The 19,797-nt window shown below is 43.3% G+C and overlaps 1 protein-coding gene across 1 annotated transcript in view; it reads left to right on the forward strand.

Moving 5' to 3' along the window:
• Positions 1 to 19,513, forward strand: part of LOC137528284 (pinopsin-like) — a 92,825-nt gene extending 73,312 nt beyond the window's left edge. Inside the window, exons 3-4 of the mRNA XM_068249575.1 lie at positions 4,012 to 4,245; positions 18,682 to 19,513. Coding sequence (XP_068105676.1) covers positions 4,012 to 4,245; positions 18,682 to 18,900 — 453 coding nt within the window. The 3' untranslated portion in view covers positions 18,901 to 19,513. The remainder of the gene's footprint in view (positions 1 to 4,011; positions 4,246 to 18,681) is intronic.
• The last annotated feature ends 284 nt before the right edge of the window (positions 19,514 to 19,797 follow it).

Genomic DNA, 19,797 nt, shown 5'->3' on the forward strand with positions numbered 1-19,797 from the left:
GCCCTGGCATTTTAGGGGCCCTAAACCGTGAGGAGTAGTCTTGAAACCAAATGTCTCAAAATGACCTGTGAAATCCTAAAGGTACTCATTGGACTTTGGGCCCCTTAGCGCAGTTAGGGTGCAAAAAAGTGCCACACATGTGGTATCGCCGTACTCAGGAGAAGTAGTACAATGTGTTTTGGGGTGTATTTTTATACATACCCATGCTGAGTGGGAGAAATAACTCTGTAAATGGACAATTGTGTGTAAAAAAATCAAAAAATTGTCATTTGCAGAGATATTTCTCCCACCCAGCATGGGTATGTGTAAAAATACACCCCAAAACACATTGTACTACTTCTCCCGAGTATAGCGATACCATATGTGTGACACTTTTTTGCAGCCAAACTGCGCTAAGAGGCCCACAGTGCAATGACTACTTTTAGGCTTTACAGGGGTGCTTACAATTCCGCACCCCCCAAAATGCCAGGACAGTAAACACACCCCATAAATGACCCCATTTTGAAAAATAGACACTTCAAGGTATTCATTGAGGGGCATGTTGAGTCCATGGCAGATTTCATTTTTTTTTGTTACAAGTTAGCAGAAATGGAAACCTTTTTTTTTTTTTTTTTTTTGTGACAAACTGTCATTTTCCGCTAACTTGTGACAAAAAATAAAATCTTCTATGAACTCACTATGCCTCTCAGTGAATACTTTGGGATGTCTTCTTTCCAAAATGGGGTTATTTGTGGGGTATTTATACTATCCTGGAATTTTAGCACCTCATGAAACATGACAGGTAGTCAGGAAAGTCAGAGATGCTTAAAAATGGGAAAATTCACTTTTTGCACCATAGTTTGTAAACGCTATAACTTTTACCCAAACCAATAAATATACACTGAATGGGTTTTTTTTCATCAAAAACATGTTTGTCCACATTTTTCGCGCTGCATGTATACAGAAATTTTACTTTATTTGAAAAATGTCAGCACAGAAAGTTAAAAAAATCATTTTTTTGCCAAAATTCATGTCTTTTTTGATGAATATAATAAAAAGTAAAACTCGCAGCAGCAATCAAATAGCATCAAAAGAAAGCTGTATTAGTGAGAAGAAAAGGAGCCAAAATTCATTTAGGTGGTAGGTTGTATGAGCGAGCAATAAACCGTTAAAGCTGCAGTGGTCTGAATGGAAAAAACAGCGCTGGTCCTTAAGGGGGGGTAAAGGCTGAGTCCTCAAGTGGTTAAAGGGGAACTGAAGAGATAGGTATATGGAGGCTGCCATGTTTATTTCCTTTTAAGCAATACCAGTTGCCTGGCAGCCCTGCTGATCCTCTGCCTCTAATACTATTAGCCATAGCCCCTGAACAAGCATGCAGCAGATCAGGTGTTTCAGACTTTAAAGGCAGATCTGACAAGACTAGCTGCATGCGTGTTTCTGGTGTTATTCAGATACTACTGCAGAGAAATAGACCAGCAGGGCTGCCATGCAACTGGTATTGATTAAAAGGAAATAAATATGGCAGCCTCCGTATACCTCTTATTTCAGTTCCCCTTTAAAAAGGCATTTTATTGATAAGTTGTGACAATGTCACCTGGCAGAAAATGATGAAGAAAAAGTGAATTGTATAAAGTCCATAGCAGAGGTAAATTTACAAGTTGCAACTGTCTGTTTGTTTATTTAGAGTCTAGCTACACCTAGCTTAAAGTGTACCAGAGATCTAAGCTATAAAAGTTATATACATGCCTGGGGCTTCCTACAGCCCCCTCCGCATCGGTCGCTTCCCCGCCGTCCTCCTCCGCCTCTTCGTTTACCCGGTAGACGCCCCGTTAGCTTGGCCAGTCTGGGCCAGTTGGTGCAGACCCATTTCACTCGTGCACGCACCGCCGTCCCGCTCCTGCGGCTGAACCTGGTGACATTCAGTCTGAAAAAATTAGTGTTTTAACCTCCCTGGCGTTCAATTTCCCCAGGATTTCTGTGCAAAAGGTGATCCAATTTTCATAACTTTTTTTTTTTCATATTTAATTCACTTTTTCGAAGTTTTCTTCTGCATGATAATTTTTCAGTTTCTCTTTAAAATAACTTTTCAGCATTTCCCAATTTAAAAACTACCAAAAGTAGTACAAAACGTACTATCAAAATTGAATTGAATTTGATTATTATTTTCTTGCTTGCTGGGGGTTTAAAGTGAAGCTGAAGCCGAAAAAAAACCCCTCATGATATAATGAATTGTATGTGTAGTACGAATAAATAATAGAACATTAGTAGGAAAGAAAAGTCTTATATTTTCATCTTCAGTTCTATAGCTTTTTTTTAAACTATTGCATCATTCTCTCATATTTGCAATTATAAACAACACTAAGCTAAGAAACAGTGCAGCGCTAATGACCCTTTGAACTCCCCTGCAGTAAAACCTTATCTGAAGCTGTTTTTCACTGTTTCTTTGATGTATAAGTGCTTCAGAAAATAGGGCTGTCTCTGACCCAAGTTGGGTCAGAGAGCTCAGACAAGCTCTTTTGCATAGATAAAAACTGTGTTTTTTTTTTTCTCTTCCTGTACTGGAAACAATATGAGGTTCTTTCCTTTGCTACTAATAATCTATTTCTTAGCTGTGCTACACATACAATTCATGATATCATAAGTTTATTTTCACTTCAGATTCTCTTTAACCTCCTTGGCGGTAACCCCGTACTACACACGGGGTAGCCGCCGCGGAGGGTCACATGGCCCCAGGACTTATTTTTTTTAAATGGTGGCATACGCTTTAGATAGCGGTTCGCTAGCTATGCGTATGCACAAAGTTGCTCCGGTCCCCTGCGATCGCACGCAATACCTTCCGGTATACGTACCCCCCAGCGTTCCCACAACGGTGCAGCCGCCCAATCGGCTCCAGTCTTCGCGATGACGGCAATCAGGATTGCGGATGACGTCCTGACTTCTATGACGTCATCTCCGATCTTTGCCATAGCAACGCCGGAAGCCAATCAGGAAACTGCGCTTTTCGTGGGATCGTGGCGAGGTATGTATAGCCGGCGGGCATGGGACCAGAGCAGCTTTTCACAAACGCTTAGCTAGCGAAATGCTAGCTAAAGCGTTTTAAAAAAAAAATTGGGGGGCAAAAAACCTCCCGGCGGACGCAGCCTCAGAAACTGCGTACCGCCAAGGGGGTTAAAGGGGATTTTATTTACAAGGTGTGAAAATATCAACTTAGAGAAAACTAAGGAGAAAAAGTAAATTGCATATGGCCCACTATCTACTGTATTTATCTAATCAATTATCTCTCCTGTTTAAAAAAAAAAAAAACTTTTTGGGGTACAGTAAAAGGCAGCTTCTAGCATTTTTACTTTTGTCACTCATTTCCTTTCCTTGTGACAACCTAGGTACAGAAGTTTACTATTTCCGAATTGATTATACATTGTATATTTATAAAGACACATTTGCAGGGAGCTAAGGATTGAGTTTACTATAGCTAGAGGTTTACTATATGAGAGTTTACTACAGAGGCGGACATAGGCCCGCGCAGGCTGTGTAGCCACACAGGGGCCCCATGTCCTCTAGGGCCCATGCAGTTGCACCAGTTAAGGCCTGGTTATCCTCTAGGCTTCTCTCCATGCATTTCTCTTTGAAACTCAAGAGAAACAGTGTTAATAACTTGTGTCCCAGTCATACACAAGTTTAAAATGTGTGCTACATTGATACAGTGCCTACAGAATGTGACCTAAGTTCATGTACTTTTATCTTATCGGCATTGTTTGGATCCAGCCATGATTTGTTATGACCACGCCCACTCACATGGGGTCCGCTTCATTTATTTTGCACAGGGGCCCATCGCTGGCTTTGTCCGCCACTGGTTTACTATAAAGAGATTCTATTGTATTTGGTATCACTTGGACAAGAAGCGGGCAGATATCTTTCCAGTAGGGGCACAGACAGCAGTAAGAATCTAGCAAACGATTTCCAAATTGAAAAAAACTTATGGGCGGAGTTGAGCTTTCCAGTTTGTTCTAATGCTAATCTTCATTTTCTTCACAGATGTGTCGTATTAACCTAAGTACGGCTCAGAAGAGGGAACATCACTTAATGTTCATGGTGCTCTGCATGATCACCTGCTATCTCTTCTGCTGGATGCCTTACGGATTAGTGTCTTTAATTACAACTTTTGGTAGACCGGGAATTATCTCCCCCGCAGTAGGCATCATACCATCTATTCTGGCCAAGAGCAGCACATGTGTCAATCCTCTCATATATATCTTCATGAATAAACAGGTAAGGTTTTGGTAGATGTATTTAGCTTTGGGGTAAATGCAACTGGGAAATTCCCCAGTTAGTAACACTTTTGCTAGCAGGAAATTGCTTGTTTAGCTTTGCATCATAGATGGTCAAGCCAGCAGCAGATTGTGATATCTGTCAGCATTTTTACTAGCAACATAGTATCAGCGTTCCGTACTCTTGAGGTTGGTGTCTGTCGGATGCCTGCTCATCACAATGGTATTAAGTAGGAAATCGGCCTTATGCAATGGCCTTTATTTGGATAAAGCAGTCCAAAAGTAGATATAAAGTACAAGATGCATAAACACACAACAACCAATTATCTGCTAAAAAATGATCTGAGCTGAGATATCTGATTTTTGTGGAAGTTTGATATTAGCACATTACATTTTGTATGAACTGCTATAGGCATAGGAGGGGACACACCGCTAGTCAGTTGGGTGCAGGGAAAGCTGAGAGGCGGGTCCTGAACATAATATAATCTAGGAGAATGTAAAATATATATTTCCCTATTGATTACTTAATACCTGCATATAATTCAGTATCTGGCTACTGCTGATCTCCATACTACAGTGTGTGAACAGCGCGCTTAAATCCGGCACTAAGTGGGCGCTGAGATAACCTGCTTCGCATAGCAGGCCCTGCCATTGCATACAGGCAAAATGGGCACCACGGAAATTTGGGTTCTGGAAATAGCCGCTAATAGAGTATCAGTAAAATAAACAATACTCTTCTATTGGGCAGTGGTAATTCAGGTTGAAAAATATTGGTCAATTTTGCAGATATTAATAGTCATAATACATTTCTCTGCTGTAAGACTATAGCGCAGTATGCTTCACTATTGAGAGGCCTAGCTAAGTTATGCAACCATGTCAGATAAAAGTTGATTAGTGAACTATTTCTAAACTACTTCTAAACAGGGGCATAACTAGAAACCACCAGCCCTCCTGCAAAAAAAAATCTGGGCCCCCCCTCCCTAGGGCCCGCTCAGGGACTTTTTGGGTGGCAGGAGGGGTCGCAACATAAGAGGAGAGCGTGGCCGCACACCGGTGGGGAGGGGGGACATTCCCCCCCCCCCTCCCTCACCTCGGGCTCTCCTCTCTGCGTTCCCCTCCTGCAATCATTAGTGGCAGTGGGCGGGCGCTGGCAGGCTGGACACATACCTCCATGGCGCAGGAGGTCTCCGATCACTAAGAGCTTCATGCTACTTCCTGTTTACACAGGAAGTAACATGAAGCACTTACTGATGGGAATCTCCGGTGCTAAGGAGGTATGTGCTCAGCCTGCTGCCGCCCGCTGCCACTAATGATTGCAGGAGGGGAGTGCTATGAGGAGAGCCCGAGGTGAGGGGGGTATTGTCCCCCCCTCACCATCGATCTGCGGCCACGCTCTCCTCTTATGTTGCGACCCCCATAAGTCCCTGAGCGGGCCCTACGGAGGTCCCGGGTCCCCCCACGGGGGCAGGGGTCGCATCCCCTATTGTTACGCCGGTGCTTCTAAAGCAACATATCATGACCCTGTATGGGGATTTTATGCTTAGAGATCCAGTTACCCTCAACAAGACTGAGAACACTTAACTTGTTAGAATACAGTTTACAGCTTTAATCGTGATAGGAGTTTGTAGGGGAACTTGAAGGAGAAAAAAAGAAAAGCCAAAGAGATTTTTAGATGATGAAAAAACAGAGGTGAGGAGAACTGTGACTCATTCATGGTAAAAGCTCCTTGTTTGCATACCTATTACATAACCGCCGGGAGATTTGGGCGCAGGATAAAGCCAATATACAGCTTACCCCGCTCCTGCACAAGTCCCGGCAGCGTTAATTACTATTCCCCCTCCAGGCCACCATGGATAGTGGGGGAATGATGTAATTCGGCTTCCAGCGATTGCTGGTGGCTGCATTACAGTGTTATAAAAGTAATTTGAGCTCCATCTTTTGATGGCACCCAAATCACTCACTTAGCACAGCTATAGCCATAATTCCTATTACAGCCTATGGTGGCGCCAGCTGCGTCCAAATCTCCTGCGCTGTTTTAACAGTGCTCACCTTGACTCATTTGATAGACAGACAGAGTACGGTACCTGCCCAATAGTTATCAAATCCATACACCTTTTCAACTTTATTTTTTAACTTAGTTGTTTTTTTTTTATTTAAAGGATACCCGAAGTGACATGATGATCATCATGTCACTTCGGGTATCCTTTAACTTAACCGAACCAGTCTGCATCTGAGCCAAATGCTACAAATTCTGCACCATCCTTGAAGTTTCTCATTTCTAATTGGTACAAGAATGTTCTCCTTTAGTCACAATTTGGATAAGGTATCTTTAGGTAGTTGTAGGCAGGGCAGTGTTGCCATAAAGGCAAACTGAGCTGCCGACCTCTGCAGGGGCCCCACGCTGATGGCCCTGCCAAATGCTGCTCACACTGCTCCCCGGGCCTTTGCGTGTGAAGCAGCAGTAATTACTCACCTCTCCTGGCAGGTGGCAGCTGCACAATCTGGGCACTATAGCCACTCTGTCCTCCTCCTTCTCTATGTGTTATGTGAAAACACGCACTGGGGCATAGAGAAGGAGGACAGTGTGGCTAGAGTGCCCGGACTGTGCAGCTGCTGCCCACCAGGACAGGTGAGTAATTGCTGCTGCTTTACACGCAAGTCCCCCAGAGAGCATTTAGTTAATGGAAGGGGGGGGTGTTTGGCCAAGTTGCCCCCCCCCCCTTCAGTTTGTCTCAGGGCCCTCGAGCCCCTTAACCCGGCCTTGGTTCTAGGCCACCCTATCAAATGTATTCTTAGCATTTGTGGAAAGTAACCTTCACCCACAAGGTATGCTGAGTCAGTCAAGTATGTATGCCGACTGCCTTGGGGGTTTTGTCCCGGTCTCTCTGCAAAGAACAAACCATGCTTGGTCCAGCTTTACAAACTTGGATAGGAAAGGGAAGAGTCTATTTTTGAGCACAGTCTGCCCTTTCATGTGAAACAGTGCCATTATATATTTGTGTGAACAGTTTGCCTAATTTAGGTTTTTTTTGTTTTTTTTGTTTTTTGGGGGGGAAGGGGGGCAGTCTGTCTAATAATGCTCTTTGAAGGGACATGTTGGCTAATTATGTTTATTAAGGTGAGGAGACTGCAAAAAGGTGAGGAGACTGCAAAATGATGTTGCTTGTGGGGAAACTGCACAATTTACTTGTTTGAGGAACGATTTAATCACAATGTTTGGAATGGAAATGCTGCCTAATTACGTTGATTGAAGCAGACACGGTACCTAATTATGTTATTGGAAGACATGTCAGAGAATAAGTGTTTGTTTTCCTTTCTTACTTTTTTTTGGGGGGGGGGAGGGCGGCTACACCTGCTTAATTACAACCTAAGAAGTAGTTATTGTGGAAAATTTCTATGTTGTTTTGTCTCGTATGGCTGACTGCAGGATGATTTGTGCCTTATGTTTTTATTCAAAGAGAGGGAGAGTTTATCCAGAAGCTTTGCTGGGCGGGCCCTGTAGATACCCTGCTGTTAGCTTCGCCTATGACTTGTCATGGCCACGCCCTGTATACGCCATCATTTATCATTTATACAAGCTGCCACATCATTGCATTCCAGCGGTTCTGGAGGTGTGTGTAGCTTCTAAGGGTACAATGGTTAATTTTCATATATTCAGCAGTCTTGCACTGGGAGACATCTCAAGCTCACTCCAACCTGAATTATCGCAAATTCTTTCTGTTTTAAGAAAGCAAACTTTTGTTTATCATTTATACAAAAAATGTAGACTTCAGTGAAAAAGATCTATGAGATACAGTGGAATGCGAACGCTTGGGCAACCTTGTTAATCATCATGATTTTCCTGTATAAATCATCGGTTGTTACAATAAACAAATGTCAGTTAAATATATCATATAGGAGACACACACAGTGATATTTGAGAAGTGAAATTAAGTTTATTGGATTTATATAAAGTGCACAATAATTGTTTAACCACTTAATGACAAGCTGCAAGAGCCTCTTAATGGCCCCAGGACGTTTTTATAAGTCAGACAGTGCTGCTGCCACTTTGCGCACTCTCGCGGGTGCACATGCGCGCTCCCGCGGTGCACGTGCATGCTCCAGTGCATGCACCTGCATCCCCTTGCACGTGAAAATTGTGAGAGAAAAAAACCACCAAAAAAAAAATACACCTTTATTTCCAAATGATATCTTGTCACCATACTTTGTACTAGGGACATCATTAAAATGTTGTGCTAACCAGGACAAATAGGCAGATAAAATGTGTGGGTTTTATGTACAGTAGCAGTGTTTATATTAAAACCATAGGGGATGAAATTGGAGGAAGTGTATTTTTTCATTTTTTTCCTTATATTTCCTGTAAAATGCATAGAAAATGAAGTAATTACTGAAAACAAATATCAACCCCAAAAAGCCCAATTGATGGTGAAACAAATAAGATATAGATCATTTAATTGTGATTAGTAATGATTAAGTTATTGGCAAATGAAAGGGATGAGCACTGAAGGGTGAAAATCGCTCTTGTCCGTTAAGGTAAAAACCGCCTTGGGGTGAAGTGGTTAAACAAAATTAGGCAGGTGCATAAATTTGGGCACCACAAAAAAAATAAATGAAATCAATATTTAGTAGATCCTCCTTTTGCATAAATTGTAGCATCTAAATGCTTCCTGTAGGTTCCAATGAGAGTCTGAATTCTGGTTGAAGGTATTTTGGGCCATTGCTCTTTACAAAACATCTCTAGTTCATTCAGGTTTGACTTACACCACATATTTTCAATTATATTCAGGTCTGGGGACTGAGATGGCCATTCCAGAATGTTGTACTTGTTCCTCTGCATTAATGCCTTAGTGGATTTTGAGCAGTGTTTACGGTTGTTGTCTTGTTGAATGATCCAGCCTTGGCGCAGTTTCAGCTTTGTCACTGATTCAAACAGTTATTGCACACTTTCTGTAAATCCAATAAACTTCATTTCACTTCTCAAATATCACTGTGTGTGTCTCCTAATATGATATATTTAACTGATACTTTTTATTGTAACAACCAACGATTTATACAGAAAAATCATGCCGATTAACAAGGTTGCCCAAACTTTCGCGTCCCACTGTATTTGTATTATACATCTTATCTTATCACAAACTATAGATCATGTGACTATAGCTGCCCTCTGATTTGCCAGGTAAAGCACAGGTTATTAGGCTTTCTGCCTCTTGTGTACACACATGCTACTACTGGGATACATCTGTTGTCAACTATAGTTCTTCTTTAAAGCGGACCTGAACTCAGAACTTCCTCTTTTCTCTAAACAATAACAACATCATAATAAGCTTAAAGAAAAACATTTGTTTGCTACAGCTGATACAAATCCTACAATAAATCTGCAGTTTGTCTACTTCCTGCTTCATGGAAGCAGACATAGGGTTAACATCCTGTGTTTACAAATTAGCTGCTCTGGCTGGAAGAGGAAATTCCTGAGCTGACCCAGCTAAGAGATAACATTACAACTTGTGATTAGTCACAAATGGGGGGAATGAGACAGCTAAACTAATGACATGGACAGACTAATGACATGTATTTATGCTTGAAAAAAATATCTGTTTTCCCTTTTGATGTTGCATGTATATAGCTGTCTGTACCACTAGCCTGCAACCTAACAGGATATAAGCCCGATGAAGGCTGCAAGGCCGAAAGCTTACTTATTTTTATTCATTTTTAGTTAGCCAATAAATGGTATCATACTGATTTAAAACGTCTTGCTAATTGGGCAAATTACTCAACTAAATTGTATGTTCTTTCATATTTGCTTGGAGTTGGAAAGTTATAATTTGCAATTAAATTTGTTCTGTAACTGTGTTCTACATTTAGGGGCCATTCACACTTGTCATTGCGATTTCTGGATACTATTTCCTGCATGCAGAAATCTGCATTTTGAGATTTTCAAGGCATTTTTTTCTTATTTTTCACGCACTGTTTTACGATTTTCATTTGCGCTCATTTGCCAAGTTTTGTTTGCGATTTTTTCCATGGATACCATACGTGAAAACGTATCTGGTTAATTTAAAAATTGTGCATGATTTTTTGTGCATTATTGCAATTTTTATGTGATTTTTCTACATTGCTATTGACTTGCATTACACAAAAAAGACCTTTCATACAAATTGTAAACACAGCAAAATCACAATATGCAAATTGCATAGAAATGCATGAAAAATGTCTGCGTCGTTAAAATACATTAAATGTGAGGCGATTGCAATTTCGATTTTGAACCCTTACTTATTAGTTTGACCTGTCCTACACTTCCTATAAATATGAGATCTGCCAATATAATAGTCCAGCTGTCCTATATATGACAGTAGGTGAGAGGTCAGTGGATCTGGGGAGAGAACTACATTCCAGGAAACAGTTCTGAATAGCGTTCTGCACTTCAAAAACATAATTAGGTTCAGGGTAGACATGTCACCTCTGGTGTCACCGACCATCTCTCCCCCTCACTAAAGCATCGTGAATGCACCCCCATAACTTAATTCAAACCTTTCTACCTAATATAATGCAATGACCCATCTGGCATATGCTGTTAATTTAAAGCAATGCTATTTTCAGACTCTTGTAAAACGTGATCTCCCTGACATATAAATTGCTTTTGTGTGTTCCTTTTCACGCTACTTCCATCTAGTGGAGATCAGCTCAATAACACAGGTGCTGCAGATAGAGAAAAAATATACAGCTTGCAGAAAAGAATGCATGTTTGAGAAACATTAAAGCACACCCGAACTGAGGGAAATATGGAAGCTGACATTTATTTCCTTTTAAACCATGCAGATTGCTTGGCTGCCCTGCTGAGCCTCTGTCTTCAATACGTTTAGTCATAGATCCTGAACAAGCATGCAGATCAGATGTTTCTGACCTAAGTCTGACTGGATTAGTCACGTGCATGTTTCAGGGTTGTGATTCAGACACTATGGGCTTGATTCACAAAGTGGTGCTAACTGTTAGCACGCCTGTGAAAACCCCCTTAGCACGTCTAAACAAGCTTTTCGCGCGCAAAATTTTACGCTCGCACTGCAAAGAGCGCAGGGCGCTCCGCGCGAAGTTCCCCGTTAAAGCCTATGGGACTTTGCGCGCGCATAGGATTTTGCGTGCGCAAAACTTTGTGCGCGGTACTTAGCGCGCGATCTGATTGAGAAAACCGGTGCTAACCTACTTAGCACCCTGGTTAGCGCGCCTAAAGACTTTAGACGTGCTAAGTAGGTTAGCACCGCATAGTGAATCAAGCCCTATTTGTGCCAAGGAGATCAGCAAGACTGCCAGGCAACTGGTAATCTTTAAAAAGGAAATACATTTTTTCTCATCCATACCATGCATGGCACTTTGCCGCTTGGTTACTTTGGCACAGGGTGAACCGAATGAAGACTCTCCCTGCTGCTGGTGAAATTTCGGTCAGTGTTAATTATTATTCCCCCTCTGAGTCTTAGCATCTTGGAGGGAGAAGTCATTTGGGTTTCCGAATTACCCTTGCGTGGGCCCACACTATAGCATGACTGCTATAGCCGCGCCACATTCATGCACTATGTGGCGTGCGACCTGCGCCGAGAAGCCCTGCCTCACGTGGATATCCCTATCAGTTCAGGTGTACTTTAAAGAGAACCCGAGGTGGGTTTGAAGAATATTATCTGCATACAGAGGCTGGATCTGCCTATACAGCCCAGCCTCTGTTGCTATCCCAAACCCCCCTAAGGTCCCCCTGCACTCTGCAATCCCTCATAAATCACAGCCACGCTGATGACAAACAGCTTGTCAGAGCTGGCTGTGTTTATCTCTATAGTGTCAGTCTGCTGCTCTCCCCGCCTCCTGCAGAACTCCAGTCCCCGCCTGCATCCCTTCCCTCCCTGCTAATTGGAGGGAAGGGATGGGGGCAGGGACCGGAGCTATACAGGAGGCGGGGGAGCAGCTGAGACTGACACTACAGATGTAAACACAGCCTCACAGCATGGCTGTGATTTATGAGGGATTGCAGAGTGCAGGGGGACCTTAGTGGAGTTTGGGATAGCAACAGAGGCTGGGCTGTATAGGCAGATCCAGCCTCTGTATGCAGATAACATTCTTTAAACACACCTCGGGTTCTCTTTAAATATAACTAACCATTAAAGGGCTTCCAATTAGAAATGAAAGCAGCAGGGTACGTGGAGGAGGATAGTGGGTACAAGAGGAAAAATCTAAAAGACCTTATAGTTTTTGACAAAATCGATTTTAAAGTTTCCATGCTGAGTGTGGGAAATGTAAGTTCTAGAAACACCAAATTTGCAGGGTATGTTAAGGAGGACAGTGGGAGCAAGAGGAAACAAAAAGACCCTATAGTTTTTGAGACAATCGATGTTAATATTAGAGGAAAAAAGTAGCAAAGTTACTGCTGTAAAATTACAGATAATATATTAACATGTATATACATTTATTTATTTAATTTTATATATGTTCAGAGTGTGCGAAATAAAAAAAATATTAAGTGGGGTCCCCCCTCCGGAGCCTCTTTAACCCCTTGTCCCAGGCTGGGATACCCAAAATACGGAGCCCCGTGGGGCTTCGCACTCTGAGCAATACCAGCCTGCATGGTTCATGGTATTGGGGGGGCTCTAGAGGAGAGGGGGGCCCAAGCCTCCCCCTCCCCCCCCCCAGATCCCTTGTCCAATACATGGACAAGGGGCTCTTCTCCACCTCCGGTGTCCCATCAGGTCACACTTGGAGGTCACTGTTGTTTAAAGGACAACTGAAGTGAGAAGAATATGGAGGCTGCCATATTTATTTCCTTTTAAACAATACCAGTTACATGGCAGCACTGCGGATCTATTTGGCTGCAGTAGTGTCTGAATAACGCCAGAAACAAGCATGCCGCTAATCTTGTCAGATCTGACAATGTCAGAAACCTCTGATCTGCTGCATGCTTTTTCAGGGTCTAGGGCTGAAAGTATTAGAGGCAGAGGATCAGCAGGATTGCCAGGCAACTGGTATTGCTTAAAAGGAAATTAATATGGCAGTCTCCATATCCCTCTCACTACAGTTGTTGTTTTAAAATCCAACATTCCGGAACGTTAAGGGCTGGATCACACAGATGTTTTTGCAGCATTTTAACGCTATGTTTCAGACGCTGCATTTTTTGGGATCTACTGCCATGCCATTCAAGTGAATGGGAGGGTTTAGAGCTGGCTTTTGCAGGTTTTCAAGAAAGCCTGGCGGTAGATCCCAGCATTGCGTCTCGTCTCGAAAGCAACATTTTGCTTTCAGAGGCGGTAAATGCCGGGAAAAAATTGCAGAGGTCTGAACTGCTAGCCTTGAAGGTTTCCCAAAAACCTTCAAAAGCTAGCGTCTAAATGCATTTGTGTGAACTAGAGATGGCTCGAACTTCCGATTTTCGGTTCGCGAACCTCCTGCGAAAGTTCGGTTCGCACAAACTTTTGCGAACCGCAATAGACTTCCATGGAGAGGCGAACTTGGAAAACTAGAAAAATGTATGCTGGCCACAAAAGTGATGGAAAAGATGTTTCAAGGGGTCTAACATCTGGAGGGAGGCATGACGGAGTGGGATAGACGCCAAAAGTCCTGGGGAAAAATCTGGATTTGACGCGAAGCAGCGTTTTAAGGGCCGAAATCACAATGAATGCTAAATTGCAGGCCTAAAGTGCTTTAAAACATCTTGCATGTGTATACATCAATCAGGGAGTGTAGTTAGAGTACTGCTTCACACTGACACACCAAACTCACCGCGTAACGCACCGCAAACAGCTGTTTGTGTAGTGATGGCCTTGCTGGACTGGTGCGCACAGAGTGCATGGCGGTTTTCAAGCCCATATGGTCGCCGGGCTGAGGTAGCTGAATGACAGAGCAGTGACTGTCCAGCTGATCAAATTTGGTCTGTCCACGATGAAGCAACGACCGTATTATCCTGGGTGTGCCACCCCCTCCCCCCCCCCAGGACACTCATATAGCCGGCGGTCATTGCTTCATTGTGATACGCAAGCCCCTTCACCGTGGCAAGGTAATGATCACGAAGGGGAGTTGGCACATGTACATGCCTTTTGTTTTGTTGTTGCAGCCGCAGTGGAGCCAGAAAAATTAGGCAGGCATGTACATGCACCAGAAAAATTATCATAGCGAAAATTCAGGAATTCGCCTGAAGTCCTGGACTCTGTCGGTGGTGGCGAAGAAGGCAGTCAAGCAGCCTGCAGGCAGAGATGCTGTGTGGGGAGCGACTTAGTCTTGGGGCAGGTACACGGCGTGCAGGCAGAGATGCTGTGTGTGGGGACTGACTTAGTCTTTGGGCAGGCCTGACCGTGCTTTGCAGACCACGTGGTCAGATGGTTCCTTGACCCAACGCTGTGTGCCAGAGATGACACCACTTGCCTTTCAACATCACAGTACAGTTTGGGTATCGCCTTTTTTGAGAAATAATTGCATATCTTCCACTGCGGTGTGTGGATTTGCTTTTGTGTGCTGCTTTCCCTCAGGTGGTCATCCCATTGCAGTTTGTGCTTTGTAATCATGTGCCTTCATAAGGTAGTTGTCCCTACGCGGGTCTTTCCATGGCTCAATTTTTGGTGGCAGAGAGTACAGATAGCATTGCTTTCATCTGAGGCAGACGCACAAAAAAATTTCCACACCGCTGAGCCCTGGGGTGATGGCACTTTGGTGGTGGCAGGCGACTGAGTATTAAGTGGGGTGCCAGAATCAGAGCAGGAGGTGGAAGATATGTCACGCTTCCGTGCAGAAGCTGAGAAAGATGAGGTGTTCTGTGTTAAATAGTCAACTACATCCTGACAATATTGGGGGTTGATGGCACGTGCTTTCTTCTGAATACTGTACTTTGGTCGCGGGCCACACAAAATCACGACAGTGTGACCTCGAACAGACCTGCCAGGTGGCCTCCCTCTGCCTTTTGTTTTGTCCATATTGGGGGTGATGAAGTGAAAGGTATGCACTGACTTGACTAATACAATGTGCAGTCAGTCACACAGGTGCAGATAACAGGTATGCACGGAGTGGTATATCACACTGTGTGCGCTCACGTAGGTAGGTGGGTGCACTGAAGCGAACAACAGGTAGTAGGTATATGCAGGGATGGGTATTACATGTGCACCTGTCACACACAGACAGGTACCGAATAGGCACAGTGACACTGTGTGCGCTCACGTAGGTAGGTGGGTGCACTGCAGTGAACAACAGGTAGTAGGTATATGCAGTGATGGGTATTACATGTGCACCTGTCACACACAGACAGGCACAGTGACACTGACTGACAGGACTGTATATAATGCAAATGGGCCACACACACACACAAAAAAAAAATAGATCACAAGAACAAGATTAGCTCTCAAAAGAGCTGTTGAGGGGTGCATTTTTAGCAAAAACAATCAGCCAGGAGCAAGCTAACAAGCCTACAAGAGCCTAACTAAACGAAACTAGTCCACTGCGCTCCAATCAGCGTGACTTCCCACAAATTATCGTTAAGCTTTCCCCAAAGTGCAGCTCCTGTCTTACTCTGGGAAATAAGTAAGTCACTGTAGAAAACAGAAAAGGAGAAGGGAGAACAAGGAGCGCTCTCTGGTGCATTAACTTTTTTAATATGCTTCTTTAAAGCAAGTAGAATAAAACGTACAATGTTAAAAAATAAAAAGTGCACTTATCACACTGTCGGATTTAAGTCGCCGCGTCCTCTAGTTGTTAACTCCAATCTGTGCGCCTCCACGCTGTGGCCAATAGCGGGGAAAGAAATGATACAATTCCAGCGCCAGCGGGCAGGAGAACGCGGAAAGGTTGTGGTAGCTACCTTGCGCCTCATGACGCGTTTCGGCGTTCCACGCCTTCGTCAGATGGCGCAAGGGACGCGTATTTGTATGCGTCTAATCACCAAAGCAACGGCCGCCATACTATACGGCGGCCTTCCTGGATCAAAAGTAGAACTGTGCACGCATAGGCGGTGCATAAAGCGAAACGGCTGTTACTATGGCAACATATACCAACAGTGTCAGCCAGCTATATATAGTGTGGCCACGCAAGGGAACTACAGTTAAAACATATAATGAATCACACAAACACGGGGGAAGGAATATAGCCACGTTATAGTGGAGATATCTAATCAACTCGCCGCTTACCATCCCCATGCTATTGCTCACAGCTTAAAATTTTAAAATTATAAAATTATTACAATAACACCAATTCATAGATATAAATATATACATAAACATGCACACATGTGCATAACTGATATTACACCATGCACATAAATATTTAAAAGTACATACTTGATTGACAAATTCATATATTGACAAATGCCTACAATGAGATTTAATATGATCACACTCTATTAGATGCATGATGGCAAAAACAGAGGAGGGCAAGGTGATGAGGCAGGAGAAGGGGCATGTAAAAAGAGGGATACCAGAGCTCGTGCCAGATTCTTACACAAGAGCTTGATGTAATCAAACTCTATGGAATATATACTTGTTTGGTGAAAACAGGGGAGGTGATATACGGCAAAAGAAGGGGGAGGGGAAAGGGGGAGGCCGGGGGGATGAATGGAAGTTTCAAAGAGATGGTTCTCCTTAAATATAAGTGGCAACTTGCAAACCTTCATTGAGCCCTACTGGGGTCAGGGAATTGAATTTAAAAATCCAAAAGGATTCCCGTTCACACAGCCTCTTAAACCTCAAGCCTTTATTAAGATTTTTTGTGATCATTTCTACACCCATTATTCTTAAGCTGTCTACCTGCCCCTCATGAGCTTCCTGGAAATGTCTAGGAACAGTGTGCTTGGTACAACCATCCTCAATTTTCCTCCTATGTTCCCCCAATCTTTGCCTGAGAGGCCTTGTGGTTCTACCCACATAGACTTTATTCTGGCATCCACAGGTGAGCAAATAGACAACAAAAGCGGAACCACAATTAATAAAATCTTTGACCTTCACAGTCTCCCCGTTCCCATCTAGAACCTCCAAAACCCGATGTTGGATGTATCTGCAACACCCACATCGTTTTTTATTGCATCTAATATTGCCGACTATCTGTGGAAAAAAGGTTGGTCCTTCGTTTAACTGATTGCTAATATTGCTGGGCGCAAGTGTATTTTTAATGGACTTAGATTTCTTAAAGATAACTTCTGGGTGAACTGGTAGTTCTTCCTTCAACCAGGGATCTTGCAACACTATAGGCCATTTTTTCTTCACTATATTCTTAATCTCCATAGCACTTTTATTAAACGTAGTCTAATAATGAAGGACCTCTTCTATTTTTTCTTTCCTTTTGTTGCTTATTAGATGGCATTTGTTTTTCCTTCCTTTTAGTCTTCACCTTATCCTTATCTCTGAACTCATTTATAACTCCACAAATAAACTCCCCTGCATATCCTAAGAGCCTAAATAAGCTTTCCCTATGAGAGTCTGCAGCAGCTATCCCTTCACTAATTACTGCAGGCACACGAGGTGAGTCCACTGTCTGACGCTGCCTGCCTTTTATAAGGGAGGGTGGGGCTCCAGGAGGGAGTGTAGCCTAATTGGCTACAATGTGCCTGCTGACTGTGATGTAGAGGGTCAAAGTTGACCCTCATGATGCGCTATGGGGGCGAACCGAACTTTCGGAAAAGTTCCCGGTTCGCCGCGATCGTGAACCATGGAAGTTCAGCGGGAACCGTTCGCCGTGGCGAACAGTTTGGGCCATCTCTAGTGTGAACGTGGTGCCAAACGAAAGCTTGGCAGAAGCCAGTGTGAACCAGCCCTAAAAAAGCTCCAGGAAACATTGGTACACAAGCTTCTGTGTCCACACCTTAAAAGACACATCTTAAAGTCATCAATTGTAAACAATGATATGGAGATAACACACTGCACTTGGCTGCAGAGACATTGGAGGATTAAACAGCATTTCACCTTTTCTAGGCATAAGACTGTTGGAGAGTTTCACTGTTATCACGTTTGCTGGATTGTTAAAGCTTCACAGAAGTGATCAGTGAAACAAGTGCATGTAGAGGGTGAGTTTGCTGCCAGGAAAAGGGGGGGGGGGGGGGCAGGTTACTTTTGCCCTGTGGCCTCATTGTAGCTAGAACGGCCCTGCTTTGAGAAGAGGATATAACTACTGAAACTCCTGAACAGCTAGTCAGCCCTGTACAGAACTGATGTAGTACCAGACTTCACTAACAATTCCTTTTGATGGGGGGGAGGGAGGAGGAGGGTTACAGAGGGCATTGGTTACGTCTATGAGATAAAGGAGTAACACTTCAATGACTGTCCTTAGGGTTCCCCTCTGGCAGTAACATTTCTTACTAACCCCTGCATACAGTATTCCCGATCACACAACTCACATCTCTTTCTGCTTTTATATGATAATTTGTTCTTTCTTCTTATAAACTTTTATTCATTTCCTTATGCCTATAAATGATTAAGAAGAACTTTTTCAATTCCAGTTTTACAGGTGTTTTGTCACTCTTCTGAAATGTGAATCACAGCTGCATGACAGCGAAGCCACTCTGAATTCCCGGCAAAGCAAAGAGCTGCAGATTAAAGAAAATGCCAAGATGATTAACGGCGGCTTCGACCAGGTTCAGCCTAGGAAGACCGCGGCGTCTTCCACCGGGCAACAAAAGAAACTAACTCTCGTAGTGCATTACATAAATTACAGGTGAACTTCCAGGTCAGGCCACCAGCTGGTTGATCATAGCTGTGATTTGTAAATCAAAAGAAATATGGAGAGGTCCAGCGGTTTGGAAGTGGAATCGCCTGAACAGACCTCATAGCTGGAAGCCATTTTATCGCACGTCAGATGGACTCCATCATCATTACCTAGAGTGCTACAGCCGGAGTCTGATGTTTGTGATCACAATCACGCAATTGTCCCCACACCGCGGAAATAGTGTTTTCTTTGTATTCATACAAAGCTGGAAGATTATGTCACCATTGTTACTACTCAGGATAGCAAAGAGGTCCATCACTGCCCATGACCTCCAACATGTACAAAGATAACCATCTCTACAAAACTGACCATTATTGTATGTAGACATTATTTAAGATGGCCAAGGCAAGGGCAGATGCTAGAAGAAAGCTACCTTTGGGCAGACTCAGCCGGGACTAGTCTGTTCTTGTAATAATGTACTAATTAAAGAGCACTGAATGATTCATGAGACACTTTGAATCACCTTGTGATCCTTCTGTGTATTAATATAAATTATTCTGCTCACCTCTGGTTTCCTGTTAATCATAAGGATGGACTCGGACCACTTTATCAAGAATCTGAGATTCCAGCAATGCTGTACTTAATGAATTCCTTCAGCAAAAACTCGGTATACAGAGGCGCCAGAGTAGAGTAAAACGTTTTAAAAACCGCTTAAAAGGAGAGGGGGATGTTAAGGTGGACTCACCTCCCTCTTACAAAAAAAGAAAACTCACTTGAGTCTCAATAAAATAGAATTGTCAAGTAATTTATTCAACTCCACAAATGCAACGCGTTTCGCGGGCGTGACCCCGCTTCCTCAGGCAAAAATGGGAGCACAACTCAGTGGGTCAAGCAATAAGTTTGAGCTCCT

This window comes from Hyperolius riggenbachi, chromosome 8 (assembly GCF_040937935.1).
Source record: "Hyperolius riggenbachi isolate aHypRig1 chromosome 8, aHypRig1.pri, whole genome shotgun sequence".
NCBI lineage: Eukaryota > Metazoa > Chordata > Amphibia > Anura > Hyperoliidae > Hyperolius > Hyperolius riggenbachi.